Source organism: Anas platyrhynchos, chromosome 5, assembly GCF_047663525.1.
Source record: "Anas platyrhynchos isolate ZD024472 breed Pekin duck chromosome 5, IASCAAS_PekinDuck_T2T, whole genome shotgun sequence".
In the NCBI taxonomy this organism is placed as follows: Eukaryota; Metazoa; Chordata; class Aves; order Anseriformes; family Anatidae; genus Anas; species Anas platyrhynchos.
Window position 1 is genome coordinate 29838283 of NC_092591.1, and position 18586 is coordinate 29856868.

The 18586-nt window shown below is 51.3% G+C and overlaps 4 protein-coding genes across 5 annotated transcripts; 2 read left to right on the forward strand and 2 right to left on the reverse strand.

The window, feature by feature from the left end:
• Positions 1–693: 693 nt before the first annotated feature.
• Positions 694–6797, reverse strand: LOC113843852 (proto-oncogene Mas-like). Its single transcript, XM_027459038.3, has 2 exons — positions 2088–6797; positions 694–1927 (listed from the first exon to the last, which is right to left on the reverse strand). Exon 2 carries the CDS (start codon positions 1801–1803, stop codon positions 898–900), a length of 906 nt encoding a protein of 301 aa, XP_027314839.1. The 5' UTR covers positions 1804–1927; positions 2088–6797; the 3' UTR covers positions 694–897.
• Positions 6538–8080, forward strand: LOC110354277 (proto-oncogene Mas-like). Its single transcript, XM_038180398.2, has one exon. It carries the CDS (start codon positions 6538–6540, stop codon positions 7567–7569), a length of 1032 nt encoding a protein of 343 aa, XP_038036326.1. The 3' UTR covers positions 7570–8080.
• Positions 8081–8397: 317 nt separating this feature from the next.
• On the reverse strand, positions 8398–12841 carry LOC101795552 (mas-related G-protein coupled receptor member A2B-like). Its single transcript, XM_005028391.6, has 2 exons — positions 12561–12841; positions 8398–11984 (listed from the first exon to the last, which is right to left on the reverse strand). The coding sequence occupies exon 2, from the start codon at positions 11945–11947 to the stop codon at positions 10958–10960; it is 990 nt and encodes a 329-aa protein (XP_005028448.2). The 5' UTR covers positions 11948–11984; positions 12561–12841; the 3' UTR covers positions 8398–10957.
• Positions 12842–15837: 2996 nt separating this feature from the next.
• On the forward strand, positions 15838–17717 carry LOC101795736 (mas-related G-protein coupled receptor member H). Of its 2 annotated transcripts, none has more exons than XM_005028394.6 (2): positions 15838–16379; positions 16644–17717. In XM_005028394.6, exon 2 carries the CDS (start codon positions 16675–16677, stop codon positions 17626–17628), a length of 954 nt encoding a protein of 317 aa, XP_005028451.2. In that variant the 5' UTR covers positions 15838–16379; positions 16644–16674; the 3' UTR covers positions 17629–17717. The 2 variants fall into 2 exon arrangements, with proteins under 2 accessions (XP_005028451.2, XP_005028450.2); XM_005028393.6 differs by having other exon boundaries at positions 15846–16379; positions 16640–17717.
• The last annotated feature ends 869 nt before the right edge of the window (positions 17718–18586 follow it).

Sequence of the window (18586 nt, forward strand, 5' to 3'; positions counted from 1 at the left end):
GTGTACCTGGTGCTGGATGGGAGACCCTCTACACTGGGAAATCAACAGTGTGTGGATGCAGCATCAAGGCTTTACCTACTGCGTCTGATCCAACTTCCCAGACAGGTCACCTTAGAGATTGCAGATGAAGGTTAGAGAGAGCTGCAAATGGGATTTTATCTTTAAGAAATTGTCTTACTAAATCTCATGCATCAGCACCATGGAGACAGCTCCATGTCCTCTACTGTTTTCCTGTTCCTTTCCCTTTCCCTTTCCCTGTTACTTTCCCTGTTCCTTTCCCTTTCCCTTTCCCTTTCCCTTTCCCTTTCCCTTTCCCTTTCCCTTTCCCTTTCCCTTTCCCTTTCCCTTTCCCTTTCCCTTTCCCTTTCCCTTTCCCTTTCCCTTTCCCTTTCCTTTTTCCGTTCCCGTTCCCTTACACATGCTCTTTCTCCTTCTCTCTCTGCCTCACTTTCCTCTCTCTCCCCAAAAAATATTACGTTACCCCATGTCTTCTTCTCTATCCCACTAATCTTCCCATGACCAACATGGACCCATTGGCTTGCCCAATTTTGCAATCTTTTCTGAAGAGCCCTGCCTTGCCTGCACAGCAGACAGCCAGAGCTCCCCCAGGGCCTAACACACCAGACTCTCCCCAGGCAGGATGTCCCCCCAAAGACCATGAAACTCATCTGCTGACCAGAGCGAGCCAGAGTTTATTCATAGGACCAGCACAACAAGGGGCATTGCAGTGGGGAAGACAGCCCGCGTGTGGGGACTGAGCCTGGCCTAGCAGTGCCGTGCCAGCTCCGTGTCAAACGCGCCCCCTGCCCAGCTCCAGCCATGGTCCCTCCCTGCAGCAAGCAGGCTCCGAGCTGCCTGCCAGGCTCCGTGCCTCCAGGCCTCCTCCCCAGCGGGGCCTCACACAGCGGCCTCCAATGCCATGTTCCTGGGTGTGCGGCTCCCCTCCGCGCTCACTGCCTTCTCTTCGAACACTCGACGGAAGGCAGCTTTCAAAGAGCCCTGGATCCGCCCTCGCTGGCAGCTGCCCACCAGGAAATAAACAATGGGATTGGTGTTGCTGTTCAGCAATGCCAGCAATAAAAATACCAGGTTAGGAAATAGATTCTGTGTGTGTTTAAGATTGAGGAATACCTCTATGCTGAAAGGAATAGCAAGGACAAAGAAGAAGATGACATTGAGCAGGACAGCAACATAGAGTTTCCCTGGGTGTCGTCTCTGAAAGCCACATCGGAGTTTGATGAACAGGGACAGGTTGGAAATCAACATCACTGATGATAAAGTCACAATAATTGCAATGCCTATACCTCCAAATACTTCCTCATATGTCACACGAAAGTGAAAGCTAAGATACATTGAGGAAACAAAAGCTCCAGCAAAAGCCCAGAGCAACCCACTCACAATGCCAGACAAGTGCCTGGGGCGATAGCAACGATACCAGATTGGGAAGAAAACAGAGACACACCGGTCCACACTAATTGCTGTAAGTAAACCCAAGCTGCTGAGGTCAAAGAAGTGGCACAGAAATCCAAGTATAATTTCAAGAACTCTATAGGAAAACATAATATGATTAAAGAGAGAACAAATTGTTAAGCTCAAAAATGCCGACATGAGCAGAAAAAGGAGGAGGAGCAGAGAGAAGTCAGCAACAGCCAGATTTAGGATGTAGACAGTGAAGGGGTTCCTTGTGTGGGAAAACAGGAACCAAATGACTATCCCATTTGTCACAACTCCACACAAAGAAATCCCCATACAGACACCTAAAAAGACCAGAGTTTTATAAGATAGCGTTAAGCACATGTCCATGTTATTTCCAGAAGAGTTCAGACGTCTAGAAGTTGTGTAGTTCAGAGAGAAGTCTGTTGTGCTGGTCTCTGCGACGGTGAAGCTCCTGCTCTGGGTGGCCACCTTGTCCCTCTCCCAGCACCTCCTGAGAGACAAGGAAGGAGAGAGAGAAGAGGAGCATCGGTGCTCCCGGCACTCACCGTCTGTGCCCGTGATCCCAGGCTGTGCCCAGGACAGGCTCCCACAGCTCCAGCCCCATCCCTGGCCAGCAGGCATCTCCCACCCACCCATCCCTGGCCTCCCACCTCCTGGAGCTCCTGGGAACAACACCGTCACAGGAGCACCAACACACGGGGCCTCCACAGGGTCAGGCTTGCCGGGAGAAAGGGGCTGGCAACAGATGCCAGGGCCACCCTGCTCTGCTTCAGCCTCCTCCCTTGTGCCACGGAGCAGACCTGTGCCCTGAGAATGGGTCCCGTGGTCAGGAGACTCCTCTCACAATCTCATCTCATCGGTGACAGCTTCCCATCACATGTCCCACGATGATCTTGTCAGTGGGAGTTGGCCATGTCACCCCCTTCCTTTTCTTCTCCCCATCCACCAGCTTTGTTTTGCCATTTTGGGGGCTGCTGGGTTTCACTGTGTGTGGAAGACTTTCTTCTGCTGTCTCCTGAGACATTTTGCACCCTGACAGAGCCTTTGCCATAATGTGGCAAACCTGGCAGGTGCCACAACTAACCACACAACTGTAGAAGAAAGTCCCTGCAGAGCCAAGTGCAAACAAGTCTTCTGCTTGGAGGTAAAGGAAGGGAGAGAAGCATGGTGTCAGTGAATGACCATGCTGTCTGGACTGTTCAAGTACAAAGTGAGAGGGGTTTGAAGGAAGGATCATCTCATACCAGGAAGCTCTGGGAACAGATTTGCAGATTAATGTGTTGTACTGTTACTTCCCAGCAGCACCCTTTGTCTCTGTGTGGAAGGCTCTGTGTCAGAAGTCATCATGTAAGTCACCCCCTGGGCAGGAGAATGGCAGAACGATGAGAGTGAGAGAGGCCAGGCAGGGATCCTCAACAGTGGGTAACGTCTGATGTGTGGAAGTGCAACAGCATGCAGTCTTTGCTCAGTGCTTCTAAACACACGTAAATTGGTGCTCAAAGACTTCTCCCAACTTTATGTTGAATGTTCAGAAACATTAATATGTTTAATGTTCAGAAACATTTCCCCCCAGACAAAGGCTTTGCTTTAATGTGTCAAAGCACGGAACATAACACTTGTGACAAATGCAATGCTACAAAGCCATAGAAGAAATCAGTACTGGGAAATGTTTTTCACAGTGGTGGTGAAGAAAACAAAAAACAAACACACACACACACACACAAAAAAAAAAAAAAGTGCTGTCACTGAAGGACAATGATGATCTGATTGGCCTAGCTGTGGGAATGGAAAATGAAGAGGCTGGAACTTCAATTCATGAAGCATGACTGAACACCACAGCACAATAACCTGTACACTTTGAGACTCTCTGATTCCCTCTTCCAGGGCCCTGAAGGCAATAGCATCCAACAGCAGCCCCTTTTCTGTCCTGACCCCACCCATTAACCTCCTGCCCATGGACCATGGGATCCAGCTAGGGTCAGGCCTGAGCACCCAGGGTTTGCCTGCATTGTGAAGGTGTTACACCTGTTGGAAGCCTTTTCACCACCACCTTCTCATGGGTGGAATTAGCTCTACCCTTGTTTTAGGTCTACATGTGGTCCCCATCTCCTGCAGCCCAAGACTGGCTCCCCTCAGAGAGACTCTGGGCTGGGTTCATCCCTGTACATTCACTATGTGAAATCAAAAGATATCCTTGGAGGACATCATTCTGTGAATGACCATAGGCAAAAAATAAAAATAAAAAAATCATAGAAAAAACATAGGCAATAACTCCTAAGAAGAGGTATTCAGAAGATGGAAAACGCATGAAAGAGAATATGATTAGTGAGGACGGCAGCCCTTATGATGTGAAATCAGATTGTGAGACAGGAACCACTTGCAGATAAAAGTATGTATGCAACACTATGTACCCCACAAAATGTAGTCTCAGAGAAGACATGACGGGGATGTGATCAGAGACAGAGGGCAAAGCTCTTGTGTTGTTGTGTATCTGAGCACCGGTGATTTTTCACGGCAAGTTAAGGCAAGGCCAGAGCTCTGCCTTATGGGTGGCTGTTGAGAGTACTCTGTTGGCATCCCAGGTGCAGGGCATGGGTGTGTGATAGGGCCCGGGGGGCCGGGAAACAGATTGGCACAACTGGGAGTGATTCTACACCTGAGGAATGATGTGGGGAAGAAGGAGGAGGGTTAAGGCCACAGGCTGCAAGAGACTTCCAAGGGGTATTGCCAATGCAATCAGCTCCGGGGCAGATGCGTTCTGCAGTGGAGGGGATCTCAGTGTGCTGGGGTTTCCTGCATCGAGGCCACTTGAGGCAGCTGAGGGAGCCACCGGGACCTGGCAGCCCTCATGAGGGCAGCTGACAAGGCTTGGGCAAAAATAGAAGCCCCATCTCTGCTGAGCAGGGAGAGCAGGAGGTGGACTGATCTCGCTACCCTCTATTCTGGGAGCACCACGAAGCAGCTTTCCAGTGAGGTAAAAATGATGTCCACCCACCACACCTCCAAGGCTGAGACTGAAACCCAGGCAGAGGGGCTATGACCCCCCCAGTAGATGCCTCTACCCAGACTGATCTCCCAAGGACTGAAAGAGCCACCCAGACCATCTGTTGCAGGGAGCTCCAATATCTGGAGGTCCCTCTAGGGCCTGAAGGCAGAGTTGGGTGTCATGGGCGCACGTGTGACCAAATAGACGCACTCTCTGAGCAAGTTGCCAGGTTGCAAGAGTCTGCAATGCATCCAGGAATCCAAGCGAGAGATCGACACGTGGTACCATGCTGGCACGGGCTGGCCATCTGACTTGCCTTAAATCCTTGGAAAAGGATGGTAAAATGGCTTCCAACCTGAAACCAACAGAATTGATGGACTCACAATACAAGGGTGGCTGGACCCTCATCTCTGCTTGAAACATAGTGAGGAATCCCCCTCTTGCCCCTGAAGTGCCCCTACACAGCAGATACGATGCTCTGGGGCTCAAAAAACTTAGAGTGTGCCAACAATGACAATGGTAATGGTCAAGACCCAGGAAAGGGCAACTGTAAAAAGGTAGATCAGCTGTAAAAAGGTAGGTTTGTGGCCCCCAGCACAAGAAACATGTGGACATGTTAGAGTGAGTCCAGAGAAGGGCTAAAAAGATGATTAGAGGGCTGGAGACCTCTCCTGTAAAGAAAAGCTGAGAGAGCTCAGGATATTCAGCCTGGAGAATGTTCAGCCTGGGGATGTTCAGCATAGAGAAGAGAAGGCTCTGGGGATACCTACTTGTGGCCTTCCAGTACTTAAAGAGGTCTTGTAAAAAAGATGGAAAAGGACTGTTTACTCAGGTAAATAACGGTAGGACAAGGGGGAATGGTCTTAAACCAAAAGAGGATAAATTTAGGCTAGACAAGAGGAGGAAATTCTTCACTGTAGGAGTAGTGCGGCACTGGAACAGGTTGCCAAGAGGATGCCCCATCCCGGGAGGTGTTCAAGGCCAGGCTGGATGGGGCCTTTGGCCAACTTGATCTAGTGGGTGGCATCCCTGCCTATGGCAGGGGGTTGGAGTTAGATGATCTTTAAGGTCTCTTCCAACCTGAGACATTCTGTGAGTCTATGAGTCTGTGATTCTGCTGTTTCAGCCATGCTACTAATGGTCCCTGCCTGGGCCATTTCACTCATTCTCACCTTTCTACCTTCCTCCTGCCCTGCCAAATCTCTTCCCCACCATACCCTTGGTGATGCAGGCAGTAAGGTTAGCTAACTAACAGGTGAGAGCTATGAAAGTCTTCCACCACCTATGTGTCCTTGCCTTTACCAAGGCAAGAGTGCCAAAATGGTTCTCAAGTGAACATCCATTTTGTTTGACAGTAGAAACGATGTGTTGTTCTCTTTTTTAAGAAAATCCTGTAATACTTTCAATTACCGTGATGAGGTAACACTTCCATGGACAAGGTCTGCCCTGATAAGGGGCCAATTTGATGTTGCAAGACTTGGGGTTCCCAGCACCTGAATGGACATAAGATTGTCTGTGCTATCCTCTCCTTCTTTAAGGTTTCATCTTGAGTACAAGGCATTTTATATAATATTTCCTGGAGTATTTCTAACTGAGACCATAACAGAACAAAACCTCCTGATAAAAAACAGCAGAGGGGGATGGAAGGAGGTGACGTGGCCAGTTCCCACTGACAAGATCATCGTGGGACATGTGAGGGGAAGCTGTCACTGATGAGATGAGATTGTGAGAGGAGTCTCCTGACCACGGGACCCATTCTCAGGGCACAGGTCTGCTCCGTGGCACAAGGGAGGAGGCTGAAGCAGAGCAGGGTGGCCCTGGCATCTGTTGCCAGCCCCTTTCTCCTGGTGAGCCTGGCCCCGTGGAGACCCCATGTGCCAGAGTTGTTTCCAGGAGCTCCGGGAGGTGGGAGGCCAGGGATGGGTGGGTGGGAGATGCCTGCTGGCCAGGGATGGGGCTGGAGCTGTGGGAGCCTGTCCTGGGCACAGCCTGGGATCACGGGCACAGACGGTGAGTGCCGGGAGCACCGATGCTCCTCTTCTCTCTCTCCTTCCTTGTCTCTCAGGAGGTGCTGGGAGAGGGACAAGGTGGCCACCCAGAGCAGGAGCTTCAGCATGGCAGAGACCAGCACAACAGACTTCTCTCTGATCTACACAACTTCTGGATATCTGAACTCTTCTGGAAATAACATGGACATGTGCTTAACGCTATCTTACGAATCTCTGGTCTTTTTAGGTGTGTGTACGGGGATTTCTTTTTGTGGAGTTGTGACGAATGGGATAGTCATTTGGTTCCTGTTTTCCCACATGAGGAACCCCTTCACTGTCTACATCCTAAATCTGGCTGTTGCTGACTTCTCTCTGCTCCTCCTCCTTTTTCTGCTCATGTCGGCATTTTTGAGCATAACAAATTGTTCTCTCTTTAATCATATTATGTTTTCCTATAGAGTTCTTGAAATTATACTTGGATTTCTGTGCCACTTCTTTGACCTCAGCAGCTTGGGTTTACTTACAGCAATTAGTGTGGACCGGTGTGTCTCTGTTTTCTTCCCAATCTGGTATCGTTGCTATCGCCCCAGGCACTTGTCTGGCATTGTGAGTGGGTTGCTCTGGGCTTTTGCTGCATCTTTTGTTTCCTCAATGTATCTTAGCTTTCACTTTCGTGTGCCATATGAGGAAGCATTTGGAGGTATAGCCGTTGCAATCACTGCGACTTTATCATCAGTGATGTTGATTTCCAACCTGTCCCTGTTCATCAAACTCCGATGTGGCTTTCAGAGACGACACCCAGGGAAACTCTACGTTGCTGTCCTGCTCAATGTCATCTTCTTCTTTGTCCTTGCTATTCCTTTCAGTGTAGAGGCATTCCACGATCTTCCGCTTGCAAAGGAACTATTTCCTCACCAGGTACCTTTATTGCTGGCATTGCTGAACAGCAGCACCAATCCCATTGTTTATTTCCTGGTGGGCAACTGCCAGCAGCTGTTCCAGTGTGTGACCCCCCTCTTGGTGAAGAACCTTTTCCCAATATCCATCCTGAACCTCCCCTGTCGCAGTTTGACTCCATTCCCTCTGGTCCTATCGCTGGTCACCAGAGAGAACAGATCAGTGCCTGCCCCTCCACTCCCCCTTGTGAGGAAGCTGTAGACTGTGATGAGGTCTTCCCTCAGCCTCCTCTTTTCTAGGCTAAACACACCTAGTGACCTTGAAATGGGAACAAGGATGAGAGGAAAGGGACAAGAAAAGGGAAAGGGAAAGGGAAAGGGAAAGGGAAAGGGAAAGGAAAAGGAAAAGGAAAAGGAAAAGGAAAAGGAAAAGGAAAAGGAAAAGGAAAAGGAAAAGGAAAAAAGCAAAGGACACACAGAAGCATATATAGAGGAAAAATATATATTCTCTACTTCCCATCAATGAGCAGTGTTCAGCCACATACTGGGAAGCAGGGCCACAATATGCATGGCAGTTGTTTAGAAGGACAGATTTTCATAACGAGAGCACCCACTCCTCTTTCCCATTTCCCACCTTTAATTGCTGAGCCTGACACCATATGGCATGGAATATCCCTTTGGCCAGTCTAGGTCATCCGCTCTAGTGTTGTCCTTTCCCCACCTCTTGCCCACCCCCAGCCTGCTGGCTCTTGGAGCGGTTTGGAGGATATTTTGATGAGGTGCCAGTATTGCTCAGCAGCAGACAAAACACTGGTGTGATACCAGTGCTGTTCTAGCTACAGCTGCAGAGCATAATACTACATGGGCTTTTGCAGGGAAAATTAACTCCATCCCAGCCAGACCCAGTACAATGTTCTCCTCCAAACTAAAGCTGAGATCCCTTCTGACAAGCATTATAGCAGTAACAACATGAGCATCGACTGAGGGGCCCTTCTAGGCGTACTATTCTAGGGGTACTATTAGGGGTACTATTATATTTCATAAGAAACAACCTAATCATTGTTTGACTTAAAAGAAACTTCTTCCAGAATGTCGGTTATCTGGTTTTTATAGCATCTTTAACACTCTTTTTTTTTTTTTATAACATTAAAATAATGATAATGATAATGATAATGATAATGATAATAATAATGGTGATGATGATAATAATAATGATGATGATAATAATAATAATAATTCTTTTTGTACATTTCATACTTCCTGTGATGTTTTCTTCCTGAAGTATGGTCAAAGAAAATACAAGCTTAACTTGGCAATGGTTTCAATAAAACATGAAAAGATTCCACAGAGAGGTCACTTTAACAATTTCATGCCCCAGGCTGGACAGGGTATTGCCCTGTCACACACTAGGAAGAGCACTGTTGGATGCTGCCCTCTTTTTCTTTCTCACTCTTGCTCATTCCTCCTTCTCACCTACTCTCAGGTACACACAGGACACACTGCTGAGGAGAGGCTCGCTGGCAATGCAGCCCCACCAAAATCTCCCTCTCGGACCAGGTGACCCAGGAGGGTTTCCCTGAGCAGGAACGGGAGCTCTGGGACCTTGGCTGGCTGCAGGGTCTCATCCAACACTGGGACACATCCAGCATGGGGACACATCCTGCACTGGGATGGATCCTGCACAGCACCAGCAGCAATTCCCCAGCTCCAGGGCTGCTGGCAGAGCTGGCCCAGCATACCCAGTCTTTATTCCCAAATGTTCCTGGCACTTCCCCTTTATTTTTTGCCTGTTCTCCCCACCTCAGTCTCACACACTGTCTTCAGTCTAATGCTCTCTCTCTAGGAATATCTTAGAGGTATCTCTGCGCCCATTATTCTTTCCCTCTGCCCTGAACCCTTGGTTCGCACCCTGAAGCAGGTGGAGCTGTTCACACTGAGAAGGGGGCACCTCTTTCAAGTTTGTTTCTCTAGTGTTGTCCCACAGTCTCACCAAAGAGACCGTGATGCAAGCAGATGCTCTAGCCTGTGTCTTCATGCAGGTGCGGTGAATGAACCTCTGAAGGTGTGCATGTTTACTCGGTGGCTGCACATAGGGCCTCAGAGCTGGCTCAACCCCCAGCTCACACAAATCTCTCCCTACCTCAGCACAGCTGAGAGTGTAGGTGCACCTGATTTAAAAAAATGAAGCTTTTCTTAGCTCTGAAGCTTTTGCCTGGAGGAGATGGAGGACCTGCTGTGATGCACCCTGCACGCACTTGCATTGCTGCATGGGTTGTCACTGCTGAGCAGAGCAGGCCTGGCTTGTCTTTCCTACAACACTGCTCATTCCCTTTCATTTCTAAGCCCCTGGCTTGTCCATGGGGAGCACAGGTGCCTCCCAAGCATGCTGTGCCTCATCCCACCGCAGGTGGAACAACACTGGAACAGCTGGGATGTGGCAGCGTTATCAGTGACAAGACCTCCCCATTCACATTGCGAAGGCCCTGGGCAGCCGACAGCATCTGCCCAGAATGCTGCAGGTAGCAGAGAAGCTGCCTGCAAGAAGCCTGCAGTTCAGCTCCACCACCACGTTAGAGCTGGAAGCTCTTCCTAGGAACAGCTGAGCACCAAGTGACCAGTTTTCATTCCAGACCCCAGCTCCTCATAGGACGGGCTGACAGATGTGGAGGGCAGGAACGCACCCAAAGGAAGAGGAACCAAGGAAGCACTGGCACTGCTCCTTTCACCTGGAGGGTGCCTCCTACCAGGAGTCAGTTCTCACAGCTTCAGCAGGGTTGTTTCCATAAAAAGTTAATTGTTTTCCTTCCATCGCCCAGTATCCTCTGTCACCTTGAAAATCCAGACTTTACAGTCTTCAAGCAGAGCTGTCCTTTTCTGTTTCTGTTTGATCCTAACGCTACTCCTCTTGTTTTTCTGGAGAAGGACCAAACACACCAGAGCTGGATACAATCATCAGGTTGTGGTTGCAAAATGGCATCTGCTCAGGCTAACCATATGACAGCCCAGAGGAGAGTGGGAAGGACTGCAAGAGCCAGTTCCAGTCCAAACCATTGTGTGCAGATGGCCAACATGATGCGTGGACAAAACTTGTCTGCCTTGCTGCCAGAAGAAGCACTGCATTTTGGGGAAAGCCTTCTGGGGCTGATCACACACACATGGCTACTTCCCTCTTCACAAAGCCGAACGGGAGTTCTCTGCGTAGTCTTTGCATGTATCCACACCCACCAAGGCTGCACACACAAAGCTTTGCTGAGGCATTACTCTGCCCTGCTTTGCCAGGTTCTTGCATCCAGCAGTGCTCAGCTCTTCAGCAGACACACGAAAAAAAAGCACCGGCAGGAGCTAAGAGCCTCCATGGCTTTGGCTTTGCTTTAATAGCACACTGGCTAGAGCAAGCTCACTTTTGAAGAAGGAACAGCTCAGACCTGTTAGATAGGACAGATTCAAAGCAAAGATTTCAGAGCAAAACGTTTTGATGGGTGTTTTACCACCTGCCCAGTGCCAACCCCAGGCACAGGTTCCTGTGCTGCCCAGCACATTGTCTTGCTGCTAGTTCTGCGCAGCACCAAAGCCATCGTTCTTGCCTCACCCTGTCTCACAGGACACCGCCATCCCTAGAGGATCTTCTCCCAGGGAGGGGCTGGAGAAGGTTAAACATTTATTTCCACTGAGCTTTCTCTGGGAGTTTCACTTCTGTTTTCAGGTTCCATGACGTCTTCAAAAGCCCTCTGACAAGCAAGCCTAGCAGAGACTGGGAACTTCTTTGTACAGCTCCCTGCCAGGAAATAAATAATAGGATTGATACTGCTGCTCACACAGGCAAATAGGAGAGGTGTGTCAAAGAAGAGAACTGAAAAATCAAACAATCTTAGCAAGAGCCAGTAAGGAAAGCCAGCATTGAAGAAGAGGAAAGAGATGACAACGAGCAGAACCACAACACAGAGCTTCCTCAGGGGATGTTGCCATGAACAGCACAAGACCTTGGCAAAAAGGGTTAGACTGGAAAGAATCAGGATAAGCACCGACAACAGGTAGCTCAGGACGAAGATGACAAGTGCCACTGGGGAGAAGTAGAGGGTCACGGTAAGCAAGAAGGAGAGGGCCCAGAGCAGGGCACACACAAGTGCTGGCAAGTGCCAGGAGCGGTAGCGGGGCCAGCAGGCCTGGCAGAGGGCAGACAGGGACGTGCTGGCACCAAAGGCCGCCAGGAGGTATATGCTGGTGGTGAAAACGAAGATGATGATGATGTTCAACATAGCCATCACATCCCGTGAGCCCAGCCTGTGACAAAAGCTCAGTGGTCCATAAAACATCACAAGGGCGATGGCAATGGAGAGGAGGAAGGTGAAGTCAGCAATGGCCAAGCTGAAGACGTAGACGGTGATGGGGTTCCTGCGGATGTGGGAGCCGAGGAGCCAGAGGACGGCCCCGTTGCCCACCAGCCCGCAGAGGCAGATGAGCAGCGTGGCAGGGACTTCGCTCAAACTGTCAGCCTCACAGTCAGTCCAGTTGTAGTCGTCCTCACGTGAGGCAGCCTGCCTCATCAGCCCACGGTGCCAAGCTTCGTCATGCGCCATCCCACTGGGCCAGCTCCAGCAAGCAGGGCTGTATCGTGCTGTGGTAGGGAACGGTGCGCTCATTGTGAAACATCTGCTGCTTCAGCTTCCCCTTGCACAGCTGGAGGGGTGATAAGAAACAGAGGCATGTCAGAAGCTCCAGTGTGCCCCCACACCAGGATTTTAAGGTCCTTGCAGCCATACCTCATCTTCCACATGGAGAAGCACAAAGAAAAAATGAGGAACAGGAGGGATGGGGGAGATGGGTATAACATGCCTGGCACAAAAGCATGCACAGGAATGGAGAAAAAGCTAGGGGGATGCTTCTTTTCTGGCTTTGGACAGGTTAGATCTGGAGGAGGGAAATAGGAGGATGAAGGGATTGTCCTTGGAGATGGCAAAGAGCAAGCAGTTTTGTGGGTGGATCTGACATGGACTCAAATTACAACTGGTATTACTAAGCAGCTAGGTTCCTTCAGTGAGACGCCCATTTCAGTATTCCCCTACCACCTTTCCCCAAATATTTGTACATCTTAATGAGCTGCGATCAGATTTGATGCAAATCACCAGCAGGTTCAAAAGCAAGGGGTGGGGGGAGAAGGAGATGGGTGGGGGAGAGAGAAGGGGGCCAGGGGAGAGGAGGAGGCCAGTGGGTGCACTGATTAGGATGGGAATAAAACACCTGGAAAAGCCTGACCTTCTTTTCTGTCGCAGCCTGGAGACCTTCACTGGAGCAGACGTGCTGCAGACTCACATTTCCTCTTGCTTGCCAGCTGCTGTCCTGTGACAGAATCTTCTCATGAGGTTTTCTGGAATTACCGCTTATAAACTGGACCATGCCTGTCCTGCTGAGCTTGTGCGGCGCCCAGCACGGCACATTTCTCGGGCCCTTTTACAAACTGCTTTGTTGCGTGCTCAGGAGCTCTTGCAAACATGAAGCTGCTTCATAGCATCTGATGATATCAGAGTTCTGGTTATAGTCTATGCTTGCGTTCATACAGGAAATGACTAACAAGTCTCAGAAGCTAGCCCTATGGGAAAAACAAAACATCTTTCTGTTAGGTTCCTCTTTAATTTCACTTTAAAGCAAACCCAATCCCAACATTTTTGTATCTTTGAACTGGACAGACTTTTTTTCCTGTAGTTCAGGCAGTGATCTCTAGGACCCTGCGCTACAAGCGTGGCATTGCTCTAAGATTTCTGTCTGATTCAAAACGAGGATTGCCACTTATATACCACAACTTCACAGTGACACATGACCTTCAAACACACAGCTTCCAGGAGCATGCTGCTGTGAGCACAAAACTAACTGAGACTTCCTAAGACAATAATTTCTGGAGAGCTGAACTTCAGTGAGACGAGTCCTACCCAGAGTGGCTGCAGTTCAAAGAGCTCCTGCTGCACCCGAGAGGAAGGGGTGCTCCTGCTTGGACCTGGAGCATGTGGGGGCTCCAGGGCTGAGATCTCCTCCTCTCTCGCCTGCTGACACTGCCTTTGTGTCCCCAGATATCCCCCCCCTGCAACCTCAGTCCCTTCAAGTGCAAACAAGTAATGATAAGAAAGCTCCAAGGTATGCCGGTGTAGTGCTGTGCAAGATTATGCTCACTGCCCATGTGCTCTGAGAAAGAGCAGAGTTACCCAGGGTTTCCTGGCTTCTGCTTTTGCAGGCAACATCCTGGGATTGGTTGCCTAAATTTTTATTTCCAACACAAGATTTACAAACATCAGTTACTTGTTTGTGTCGAGGTTAGGCTCATACATCTTCAGAAGAAGCTATGTTCTGTAAATATTATGGCTGTATGTCAGGAGAGCTTGTGAGAAACATCTCATTTTTCTTCAGACAGGATCTTCTGTGAAGCTCTTTTATTCGTGATTGCAATGGCAGGCGGCCTGTCAATCAGGAGTGCATTTTAGTGAACAAATCATAACCTTTTATTCCCTATTACCTGATGCCCGATCACCTCCCCTGTTTTCTCATTGGCTGAGTACTACAGGTGCACAAGCTACTCAATGCTCCTCTACACTATATATATACATTTTTTTTTTTCTACCCCTTAATTTCTCCTTTCTTATGCTTTGAGAACTTGTGATCTTTTACTGTTCTCACACTGCTCATCCTGTTTTTCTCAAGCTTCTACCTTATTTTGGAAGAGTGAGGCCTTCTACTGTCCACTTACCTACTTAGCATTGCTCCTTGTTATGACTACACAACTACCTTTGAATACAGAAAATTAGTTCTCTACTGCAAAAACACAACTTTGTTTCTCACAAGCTCATGAAACTGTCCAGTCAGCAGAGCTCACCCTCTTGAGCTATCACCTGCCAGAGCTTTCACATTCACATTTCACATTCATTTTCACATTCCTGTCCCTTTATTTAGGACTGCCCACGCAGTTTGCTCCATGGGGTTCTTCACCCCACGCCCAGAACCGCACTTACCAATGGTCATCCACCCCTGTCTGTCTGTCTGTCTGTCCATCCTCTGTCCAGCCTGGCCCAGTGCTGATTGCAGGCACTTGCCTCTTTACCCTGTCCCTTCCTGCCTCCCTAGTTAAACCCCCCTGTTGGTGTCAAGATTTGTTTGCTGAATGATGCTGTCAGCTAGAAGGAGATGGACCTTTTCTTCCAAACAGTGGTGCAGGAGGATACCAGGACAGAGGGAGATGAAAGCTTCTTTTCTGTCCCTCTCCATCACCTCCTCCAGTACGGGGGCTTGTGGGAATCGAGGCACTGGATGCTCAGTGCTTTACAATCAGGCACCAAGGCCCCAGAGCAGGGACTTCTCCACCCAGGGAAGCAGACAGGGTATGGACTGGGGCCAGGAGGTTTCATTCTGGAATCCACACGGTGCTGCAGGTACTCAGCACTACATCTGCATGTGCATCCTTGCCTGTTCCAGCCCTTGCCACCCTGCACTCAGGAGCGCTGCACCAATAATGTTTTTTCCCTGCTGGCTCTTCCAACAGGACCCAGTCCCACCAAAGGCACTGGGTGGAACACAGGTGCTGCGGACGTGGCCAGGCTGCTGCTGGGCAGCCAGTGCTGAGCTTGGTGAAGGCTCCTGTGGAGCCGCCACCATCTGTATCCACAGCTTCCACCCTCAGCGAGATGCCAGTGAGGGGCAGAGCTGAGAGGATGGGGATGATGGTGTGTGCTTGTGCAAAACAACTTCTGCTGAAGGGAGTGACTTTAACAGGAGACCTTAGGAGTAGCTCTTCTGTTGCAGGAGCATTGGGACTGGAATTATATGGCGGGATGAATCTGATGTCTTTGAGAGCAAACAACCTATTTTAGGGCAGCCTAAAATCAGTGAGGAACCAGATGTTCAGCCTGGCAGCCAGGACAGCAGCCAGGAGTGGCCGATCACAGGGACACTGCTCTACAGGAGCGGTAGGGCACAGAAGGGTGGGTTCCCTTGGGAAAGGTCTTCTACAGCTGAGGGACCTGCCCAGAGCAGGTGTGGAGGGCCTGTGCCCCCAGGGAGGGTTGAACCACAACCACACTGAGGTCAGGAGCCACAGCCCCTGGTCTGTGCGCTACCAGAGAGGTGGCACTGTGGGAAACAACCACAAGCGCTCCCAAGTGCAAGGAGGAAGATGTGGACTTCCCATGCCACCATCATGCCCCTGGTGAAGGGCTGGGGGGGCTGCACGTCTCTCCAGCAGCATGCTGGAAGGGAAGCACAGCACTGACAGAACCCTGCCTGGTATCTGGATTTGTATCATTAGGGGGTATTAGCAGTAACCCGTCTGGGCTGCAAGTGCCAGTGAAAACTACCATTCCTCGTTCTTTTATTCAAAGATAATTTATAAACTTTTATAAACTGTTAATGCCCAAATTCGACGAGTAAAACTAGGTTTTGGCTCCACTTTGACTGCGTATTCCCTCGTGCCCGGGAGATATCTTGGCCATAATTCCCACATACTTCCCACAAGGGGAGTTGCTTCTGAGAAGCACTGCAGTGGCCCTGCCAGCGTCACCAGCATCACGCTTTTCCGCTGCGGGGCAATGCCCACCCTGTGCGGCTGGAAAGCCCTGAGCTGTGGGGGAGTGGAACAAGGAGTGACAGAAATGCATCAGGCAGAGAGGGAATGCAGCTGTGAGAGCTGGGCGTATTTAATCAGAAAAGCATGAGGAGCCATTCACAAAATTCTTGCATAGTTTCTGGCAAAAGCCACTTCCTTTGTGGGGAAAAAAAAAAAAATCAAGATAAATAAAAACAAGGAAGCAGAGCTCTGACGTAGCAGTGGTTACAAAACCTTTCTCGATGCCACTGCGACCCCACTGTGGCTGGGGCAGCCCGTGCATGCAGCATAGAGGCACAGAGAGGAGCCAAGTGACGAGTCCGGGGACACCCTGGTGACCAGGAAACGTTCCTCATTGCACAATTGGCCTGAGGGGAATCCTCTTCAGGACCTGGATTTGAGGGGAGCCTGAGATGCCAGGACACCAACGTGGATCTGCACAAGCCCTTCTGGAAAAACAGCCCTAGCCTGCTGATTCAACAAAGCTAACAGTTAAGTGCAATGTTTTTCCTCAGCCCTACCCCATTTTTCTTTCCTCCAGCACCCGCAACCAGCACCTCCCTCCCTCCCTGCTCTCCTGCGGACAAGCTGTGCTCTCCCCAGTGCCTTTCCCCTGCCCTGTGCCGCCCTTTTGCAGCTCCTGGTGCCTCCTGCCCCTGCCCTCACGCCTCCCTCTCACATCCACAATGGGAGCCCTGCTCCCCGCTTCATCCCACTCACCCTCACCCCCCGCTCCCTGCTCTGACCGCAGCCAGGACCCCATCCACCACCGCCTGGCCTCCTGCCATGGAGCCCAACCACACGGCCCTGTCTCCTCCGCCACCCACGCCGACGGCCGAGGGAGAAGAGGTGTGCGAGATAGACGTCCCCGACGTGGCCGTGGACGGCGCCACGCTGCTCATCTGCCTCTGCGGGCTGGTGGGCAATGGGGCCGTCCTCTGGCTCCTCGGCTGCCGCATCCGCAGGAACCCCATCACCGTCTACGTGCTCAACCTGGCCGTCGCTGACTTCACCTTCCTCCTCCTCATGCTCACCTCCTCGCTCCTCTACATCCTGGACAGCCTCTCCTGCAACACCTTCCCTTTCTTTGCGTACCTCAAGTCGTTCCTCCTGCCCCTGCTGCTCACCCACAACATGGGCATGTACCTGCTGACAGCCATCAGCATCGAGAGGTGCGTGTCCGTCATCTGCTCCAGCAGCCCCTGCGGCCACCGCCCCCAGCACCTGTCGGCCGTGGTGTGTGCCCTGCTCTGGGCCCTCTCTATTTCTGTAATTGCTGCAGTAGCTGTCCTGTGCCTGTCACACCAGCACGACCAATGCCGTCTGGCCCTCATCTCCATGTACGCCCTCAACTTCACCGTCTTTGCACCATCCATGGTCATCTCTAGCATACTTCTCTTCATTAAGGTCCAGTGCAGCTCCCAGCAGCGCCAGCCCAGGAGGCTCTACATCGTTATCTTCCTCACCGTCCTCTTCTTCCTCCTCTTCACTCTTCCCCTCAGCATCTGGAATTTCGTGCAGCATATCAGTTACAGCATCGGGCACTCCCAGGTTGTTTTCCTGCTTGCCTGCATCAACAGTAGCATCAACCCCTTCATCTACTTCCTGGTGGGGAGCTGCCGGAGGCGCTGCTCCTTGGTGTCCCTCCAGGTGGCCTTCCGGAGGGTCTTCGAGGAGCTGGCCGATGACACGGTGTGCAGTGACAATGCCACGATGGACACGCTGAGCCCAGTTTGTTGAGGCCTTTCTGTTACTCTGCTTAAAGCCCCCCCAGATGATGGTTGTGGGTTTCACTGGGGACCCAGATCAATAAATGTCTGCCCTGTTTCCCCAGGTGTCACCCTCTCACTGCTCCCTGCAGACAATAACGGGGCGTGGGTGGGGAACGGGGGGAAGAAGAGAAAATGTAATTATGTAATTTGGAGGTCAGTGGGGGGCAGGATTCCTGGTAGGATTCCCTGCAAGTGCACAGCTTTTCTCATCCCCACAACCCTCCCCAGCAGTACCGTTCCCCAAAGGAATGTGCCCCAGAGGGCAGAGTTCCCGTCTGATGCTGTCAGACTGCCACATTTCTGCTTTTTGGGATGAGTATTGCCTTTGGGAAAGGCTGACTCATGTGTGAGTGGGGAAAAACCTGCCTGGTGTCCTAAGCTCCTCTCCCACATCCCCTGTGCAGCCTCCCCCCTGCTCTGCCCCCCTCCTGGCTCCAGAAAGGCCAACAGTGGGGCACCCAGCAAGGCTCTGCTGATGCCCCCATGCTCCCACAGGACCAGCTCCTGCGTCACTGCGGCTTGGTGTCGATACACAGCACCCCTGAGCAGCCTGGGGTCCATGCCCACGCCCAGGCTGGGAGGTCTCCCATCCCGCAGGGCACTTGCCGATGTCCCCACACGTGGCATGCAGGCCCCGGGGGAAAGCCCCCGCTCCCCAGTCAGTGGTCCCCGGACCCCATCCCTGCCACCGCCTGCTGGGATCAGGCGCTAAGCCCCCGGGCTGGAGCTCCCCGTGCGCCTTCCCCACTCCTCACGTCCTGGTGCGCGCAGAGCCCCCAGCCCCAGCCCCCCAGAGGTGCCCCCAGCCCCAGGCCACGAAGAGGAGGAACGAGAGGCAGCGGCAGAGCAGCGGCTTTATTGGGGGCAGAGCCGGGGTCCGGGAGGACGCGGGGGCTGGGGGCGCCGGGCGCTGTGCGGGGGTGTCC